Source organism: Olea europaea, unplaced genomic scaffold (genome assembly GCF_002742605.1).
Source record: "Olea europaea var. sylvestris unplaced genomic scaffold, O_europaea_v1 scaffold65, whole genome shotgun sequence".
Taxonomy (NCBI): domain Eukaryota; kingdom Viridiplantae; phylum Streptophyta; class Magnoliopsida; order Lamiales; family Oleaceae; genus Olea; species Olea europaea.
Genome location: NW_019264872.1, coordinates 276,317 through 284,295, shown reverse-complemented (window position 1 = coordinate 284,295; position 7,979 = coordinate 276,317). Strand labels below are relative to the sequence as shown.

General features: G+C 34.5%; 1 protein-coding gene and 1 non-coding gene across 2 annotated transcripts; both read left to right on the top strand.

The window, feature by feature from the left end:
* TRNAP-UGG lies at positions 1-72 on the top strand. The gene has a single exon. It is a non-coding gene; the product is annotated as a tRNA-Pro (tRNA).
* A 55-nt stretch (positions 73-127) lies between these two features.
* On the top strand, positions 128-7,631 carry LOC111390110 (GPN-loop GTPase 2). The gene is made up of 11 exons (XM_023015105.1): positions 128-382; positions 461-505; positions 588-667; positions 846-920; positions 2,188-2,291; positions 2,419-2,575; positions 2,665-2,752; positions 6,059-6,131; positions 6,214-6,344; positions 7,026-7,118; positions 7,247-7,631. Exons 1-10 carry the CDS (start codon positions 291-293, stop codon positions 7,096-7,098), a joined length of 918 nt encoding a protein of 305 aa, XP_022870873.1. The 5' UTR covers positions 128-290; the 3' UTR covers positions 7,099-7,118; positions 7,247-7,631.
* Positions 7,632-7,979: the final 348 nt, after the last annotated feature.

Below are 7,979 nucleotides of genomic sequence, written 5' to 3'. Positions count from 1 at the left end.
GGGCATTTGGTCTAGTGGTATGATTCTCGCTTTGGGTGCGAGAGGTCCCGAGTTCGATTCTCGGAATGCCCCAAATATTTAAATTTCCACCAATTCCTCGTTTTTCCCAATTCCCCTGTTTATATTTTTTATTCTGAAAGCAAAGCCCTTTATTTGTTTCTTTGAGGTTCTAAGGGGTTTAAGAGTTTTGCTGGCTGTATCCTATTCCGTAAATTTTTCTTGTAATTCCTATTGAAAATTAGCTGAAATCATTACAAATCTCGGAAAATCCCTAAAAAGCGAAAAAGATTATGGTTTTCGGTCAGGTTGTGATAGGGCCGCCGGGCTCCGGCAAGACTACTTACTGCAACGGCATGTCCCAATTCCTCCAACTCATCGGACGGTAAGACTAACTCTTTCACAATTTTATGTATTTTCTCAATAATCCTATTGTAATTTTTGATATTTTACCTGAGTGCAGGAAAGTTACAGTTATTAATTTGGATCCCGCCAATGATGCTTTGCCGTATCCAATTTGTGATTATTGTTTTCAACTTAATTAAATTGTTATCTGTGCTGTGTTTAAGTTATTTCCTTATGTTATAAAGATATGAATGTGCTATAAATATTGAGGATCTCATTAAACTCAGCGATGTAATGGCTGAGCATTCCCTTGGTCCCAATGGAGGTAACGACTGTTGAGTGTATCTTTTTGATTTTCAATATATTATTTTACATTTTCAAATACTATACATTTTCAGGATTTCTGTATAATCAATATCCCTTACTACTATTTTGATAATTTATGAGGTTGTGCCAAGTAAGGTGATTCGTTGTTCTGAAGGATGTTTTATAACGTCTTACAGGTCTCGTGTATTGCATGGATTATCTGGAGAGAAATATTGACTGGTTAGAATCCAAATTGAAACCCCTGCTCAAAGGTTGTTACTGCATCTAATTTTTGTTAATTTTTATTTTTATTTTTTTTATTATATTTTTGGTACATGTTCTGTGTATTTTCGACCAATAATTAGTTACGAAGGAAAGGTAGAGAACCAATGCACTTAATAAACAATGTCTTGTTATACAGCGCACTCACTCATCTAATGGCAGAAGTTGCAAATACCCCCAAACACAAAGAAGCATTTGGGATTTCGCACCAGTTCTCTTTGTGCATTTAAGGTTGTATTGTTTGCTTCTTGGTAACATTCTTTTTCATAGAAAAGAAAAAGTTTTAAATAAAAAATAGAATTATTCTAAGAAAAGGATATACTAGGAATACCTTTTTATCCTAGAAGATGCAATTTTTCTTTTTCAATTCTTGAATTGTTACATTATCTCTTCTTAAATTATTAGTCAAAAAAGTAGAAAACTGATGTTTTCAAAACTCTGTAGTTTTTCATTTCAATAATTCAGTCTTGAGTGTATTGAGTGATACAAGGATGGTTTCAATTACAAGATACAAGCTGGGTGAAACTTGGAAGAGTTCCTGAGGATCCCTATGTTCCTCATGTCTTCCAACAACAGATTATGGGTATTAGATGAGCTCAGGCCTTGGCTAAAATTTGCTGAGTTTGATAGTATTTGGACAATATTAAATCTAGTTTTGGTAGGATTTGGCCCAACGGCATTATACCAGTATATTCTATAAAAATCCAGCACCAGGTTAACCATCCTTTTGTTTATTCACACTTCGCCCGATCAAAAGTAAATTTTGCAAGCGAACGGTTCATTCGAGAGTAGGAAAAGAATTAACATTCTACCGATAATTACCTGATATAATGTTTACCAAGATAAAACTGAAAAAATTGCTAGAATTGACAAAATATGCTTCCTTGAATGATCTATTGTTACTGATAATTGACCTGATATAGTTTTTGAACATGTCTTTCAAAATCCACACAGGAACCATTAGCTTACGCAATCTGCATATACGATGCCAAAGGTAGACAGTTTTTTTTAGTACACTACTGCATTAAATGTTGAAGAGTGCAGAAACTAAAGCATTTTTTGTTATAGTATACATGTCCATCTGAAATCCATATTATTTCTTTGCTCATTTGGCTCTCTGTGAACTCCATATGCTGTTAGATGTCATGCCTGAATGCGCTATCTATATTCTCAGTAATTTAGTTTTTAGTTCTCAGCCAATGTAACAATTTTTTTATTTTTTTATTATAGCATCTCAAAATGGACGTTATTTTGCAGATCACTATCTACTATTTGATTTCCCTGGCCAAGTCGAACTCTTTTTCCTTCATGAAAGTGCAAAAAGAGTTATTATGAAACTCATAAAGAAGTTAAATCTCAGGGTATGAGTTTTTTCTTTGAAATGATCAATTTGTTTCTTCGCCATGAAACTCAACCAGGAAGTTTTGTTGGGAATGTAAATTTATCTCTATTATCAGTCTCTCAACAGAATTTCTCCGCTTTTTGCAGTTGACTGCAGTGCACTTAGTTGACGCCCATCTTTGCAGTGATCCTGGGAAGTATGTTAGCGCATTGCTTCTTTCTTTGTCAACCATGCTACACTTGGAACTTCCTCATGTCAATGTTTTGTCTAAGATTGATCTTATTGAAAACTATGGGAAGCTTGGTTAGCTCATCCTTTTTTTGCTTAAAATGCTCATATTTTGATATTGAAAATTTGGTACTTTTTGATCTCATTCATTGCCTGTTTTGCAGCTTTCAACCTCGACTTTTACACAGATGTGCAAGATTTATCTTATTTACAGCACCATCTTGATCAGGATCCTCGTTCTGCTAGGTATAGGTATGAATTCTATCTGATTCTTTTACAAAGCCACAATAATTATCAAAGAATTTTGGTTGTACTGGAGAATACTATTTTCATCTCCTTGAATTATTGTTTAGATGGAAATGTTTGTTACTTAGATGATATTATGTTACACATTGCTACATTGGGCAGTCTTTGTAATGGTAAATCATGTGGATCATGTAGTTCTACCAAGGGACTGGTAGGAACAAAAATGTTCTCCTGATTGGTGCATGGTATCATTTATAATTGCTAAATTTGAGAAAGAGATAGTAAATTGATTTGCCAAGAGATTATGGCGTAATGAAAGAAAGTTTTTATGATATTTAGGAAGACTATGAAAGTATAGGAGTTGTGCTGGTGATGCCATGCTAGCATGCTGCTAATATTGGTTTTGGAACCCAAAAGCATAGAACAAACAAGGAAGTTCTGCTTTAAAGAAAATGCTTTTATTTATAACCAAGCTAATCAACTCATGTTACTATAATCCAATCTAATACGTGACGGGAAGAGGAAGTTATCCAATCATGGCGAGATCTCTCTTTACATTTCTTGTAGCGTGCTCCTTCCAACCACTCAATATTCTCATATCACTTCCAAGATGGCGACACATGGATGAGCATCTTTCTTAGATTGGAATAAAGTAATAATCTAGATCAAAGGTGTTTTTATACTTGAATAGGACTTATAGTTTTAAAATCCCTATACAGGTCGGAATTGAGGCTCGCTTAAGAATGAGAAGAGCAAAAAAACCTCATGACACTTATTATGAAGTAGTTTTTGGAGCATACACCTCATTTATGTGAGGCACAGGCCTTACAGCACTGCCTCAAGGTTTGTGAGGCCCATGCTCCTTAATTGTGTAGACTTAGTTAATTTGCTTCGAATGTGACTGACAAAACATAAATATTCTGGTTGACTCACTTTGTATTAGCTCACTACCTTTAAAACATTAAAAAATCATGTTTGTCATAGACCTATTTGAGGAATAATCCGCTGCCCCCCACCAACTAAAATAATAATTTTTTTACCTTATAGATTTTATTTTTTTATTTTTTATTTTTTGTTTACACACTTTAAATTGATATATTATAAAATTTGAAGATTTTTCTGATTTATTATAACTTATTTTACATGTTTATAATCTTTTGATATTTTTTTGGTTTACGGTATGGCTTCCTCATCTCATGAAGGAAAAAGGCCTTAATGAGTACTCATGCAAATTGGTTGTTTGTGTGATAGCCTACACTCTCCTCTGTATGAAAGCACACTTCCCTATAGTCTTAAATAGCTTCCTCCAATGTGTTGCCCTAGTTGCCCTAGTCTTCAAATTCTGTTGCAACTCTGGTCATGTAAGATACCATACTACCTTAGTGATGGTGCTACCCACGGGATTTAATGGACCTTCATAATACAAGTTCCAATAATTTAAACCAGGATCCAATCAACTTGTGACTAGCCAAGTGACTAGTTTTGGGCCAATTCATTAGATTTGAAACTACATTTTAAAACTATGAGCTATTTAAAGATCGTAAACCTAATTAAAAACCACATGAGGGCGGGCCAAATGTTCAATAACCCCAATTAAACTCACGCAGATTGATTATGTCGGTGTGCTAGCCTCCCCTCTCTGTATGGAAGCACATATCCCTAGAGATTTAAATAGTTTTCCCACTGTTTGTTGAACTAGTTGCTAATTTTCAAAGTTCTTTTGTGAGTCAGGTCATGTAAAATACCATACTACCATTAATGTAAGCATGCTACCAAGAGGATCCAATAAACCTTCATAATCCAAATCCCAATAATTCAGACCAATACCCAATGAATTCGTGACTTTTAAGTCACGAGTTTTGGATAGTTCACTAGGATTTGAAGCTGCAGTTTTAAATTATGAGCTAAGTAAAGACCTTGAGCCTAATTAAGAACCACAAGAGAGCCAAAAGTTTGATTAGAGTATGGTATTCTTCTTTGTTCTTTACTCTTCAATGAAAACCATTTGTCTTGGGCTTTGAATTTTTGAATCTTTTCACCTCAATAAAAGTTAAAAATGTCAAGAGACTTTAGAGCTTGTTTAGGAGAGTTTTGGAAAATCATTTTTTCCTAAAATTATTTTCAACTGCACATTATGTGGGATCAATTTTCACTTGGAAAAATCTGTCCCAAACATGTTATAAGATTTGTTTTTAACATGTCAAATATTTGTTTGATTGATTTCTCATAAAAATATCGGACACAATTTTCATGGACTTTATTGACAAAACATTTTCTCAAACCATGAACAAGATATTAAATCTGAAAGAAAAGAATGAAGTTTTTTTTTTTTTGGTTGGGGGGGGAGGGACTAGTCTTGTCCTCCAACAAAATTACAAGACTGACTTCAAGGGAAAAAATATGTCCACTACTTAGCCTTTACTAGTCCAATACAAAAACAAGGACAGCTTAAAATAATCATCGAAAAGAAAGAAGCACAAGAAGTCCAAACATTTTTGCATAACATCATAAGACGGGATCAATTGGACATCTACAGGAAAAGAACCTTATGAGGAAGCAAACAAATATACCACACAATTGCCTTCACACAGAATACGGGAAAACGTAACAATCAGCTGAGCAACCAATCTTTGGATATGTTTGTGCATATTCAATACCCGAAGGGCCACCATCATATAAAATGCATTTCAGTGCCACTTGTGATTCCAATTCAGCCCATATGTTGCAGAAGCCCCTCTTTGTAGGTTTTAAGGCCTTAACAAAAGAGCACGTAATTTAGGGCCTTTAAATGATGTGATACCTTGTTAAACCATTTCATCAAAAAGCTTAAGCTATTTGAGAGTCGATATCTGTAATTAAAGTTTGTAGCCACACAATGTATACAGACTACAAATCTCCTTGATGACACATTTAAGTGATATTTACTTTATATGCCATGAATTTGTTCTACCACAATAATAAGACGTGGAGTTTGACGTTGAAGTTCCTCTGTGTTATCTAGTATAGTGCAGGACCGTTTCAGATATCTTGGTTTTCATTTCATGTACTTCTTGGAGTGAATTTGACATGAATTTGTTGGACTAAATTAGGACGCTAGTGCATCTTGTATCATCTACTTAATTAATGAGATTAGAATCTAAAGGGGCAAGGATTAATTATACATGAATTCCACCATCTTCCACCCCCACCCCTTCTCTTCCCCAATAGCAGTTTCCTTTTCTTCTCTGTTCCCATGTTAAGGTCTTTCATGATAATCTGCCCATCCTTGAATTTGCTACTTTCTAGGTAATATTTACCTTTTTCTTGGTGCAGAAAGCTTACAAAGGAGCTGTGCGAGGTGATCGAAGATTACGGTCTCGTCAACTTCACGACTTTAGATATTCAGGCATCTTCAAATCTATGCGTGGTGTTAACAAGTATATGCTAACTATCTATCCTACAGTTCTGAGTCGTACTTGGTTTTTCAGGATAAAGAAAGTGTTGGCAATCTAGTTAAACTAATTGACAAGAGCAATGGGTATATATTTGCTGGTATGGATGCAAGTGCAATTGAGTTCAGCAAAATTGCAGTCGGTCCAGTGGATTGGGATTACTATAGATATCCTTCTGTGTGGATGTCTTATCGTGCAACTATTTACTCGTTTATTTAATAGTCTTCACATTCTTTTTGTTGTTTGATCGCACATTTCACTTTCATTTTCTCAAACCTTCTAAAACTTATGTGGCTGCATTTGGTAATTCCCAATTCATGATTAGACATGTAGTTTATAAAATGCTTGACCTTGTACTTTTGGAACAGTTCTGCGTCAAGCTTAAATTAGCAATTGTTGGAAGAATGAACAGCTAGCCTAACACAAGTTTCTGGCAATCAAGTGCTTTTAGTTGATGGATTATGTGGAGGAGCCTGACGAGTAATTGATCTCTGATTTATTAAGGACCAATATGTTATGCTTCTTTAATGTTACATTTCATATATATATGTGTGTGTGTGCGTGTGTGCACGCGCGCGCGCGTGTGTGTGTGAGAGAGAGAGAGAGAGAGAGATTTGTGCTTTTGGCCGATTGATATACCTACTTGATTTTTATTTTTTTCCAGATGGCCCACTTGGATGAAGCTAGTATTAGTGTGTGTGTGTATATATATATATATATATCAGATTTCTTTTTCTCTAGAATTGATTCTTCTTGTCCAATCTAGCCATTTGGATTAAGCTAGTAATGATATATTTCAGAGTTATTTCTCCAGTTGATGATTGTTTTTCCTTGAAATAGCAATTCACAGTTGCTGCAGTGCAGGAGAAGTACATGAAGGACGATGAGGATATTGACGAGGACAAGTCGGATCATAAATAAAACGAGTTTGAAAAGACAAGGTGGGCATTTTATGTAGAACTCTATTTGCATGTCCTGTTTTTGTTCCTTTTTGACAGCGATGTATCTTTTCGGGGTGTCATTTTATTTTTTTCTCAATTTTATTTAAAATTTTACGACCATGAATCAGGTAATGGCTAGCTAGCTTTCACTGTTGCAATTTCTTGATGAACACGGGAGAGATTCCTGAGCTAAAAGTCATTAAAGGATTGCAGTGTACACTAGGAAGCATGCTTTTTCTTGAAGGCCTGCGTGTTATTTATGACGAAATTCGTGTACCATAAACTAAATAATGTAATCTTATGTGTATTATTTTGTTCGAATCAAGAAATGGACCTATCGAAGAATTACGATATTCTAACAGCTCGTGATTGGTTAATATGTTCTGACTGACTGACTTTGGAGCTAGCCGGAATTATCTTTTGCGGTCGATCGAGTTTTCTCGGTTGGAATTTGTACTGTTTGATGTGGTCTATTGTGGAGGCCACAAGATTATTTGTCCTTGATTTCATTCACTTCCAATACGTGTTGATTGACGAGTATGGAATGGTATAGAGGAAAATTCTGATCTGACGGCTCGTTTTGTAATTTTTTTTAGCACAAATAGACTTGACCAATAGTAGACCCTTGATTAAAATGATCAATAAAATGGAGCATTTAATTTTATTTTTCAGATACTTCTAAATTTTAAACATTTTATTGTTCAATTCCTTAATTATGATTAGCTAGATAATTGAATGTTAGGATGAATAATGTAACTTAAAGTGCGTTTGACTGTCAATATTTTTATGAAAAATATCATTTTTCTTTCAAATTCTTATTTTTGTGCTGTTTGATTTATATTTTTTTATGAAAAATATTTC

What these genes read in the sequence shown, in the direction of transcription:
- LOC111390110 (XM_023015105.1), top strand. Translation starts at nt 291, where the DNA reads ATGGTTTTCGGTCAGGTTGTGATAGGGCCGCCGGGCTCCGGCAAGACT. An exon ending in TTCCCTTGGTCCCAATGGAG is followed by an intron (nt 668 to 845) that starts GTAACGACTGTT and finishes AACGTCTTACAG; the next exon opens with GTCTCGTGTATTGCATGGAT. An exon ending in GTGGATTGGGATTACTATAG is followed by an intron (nt 6,345 to 7,025) that starts ATATCCTTCTGT and finishes ATAGCAATTCAC; the next exon opens with AGTTGCTGCAGTGCAGGAGA.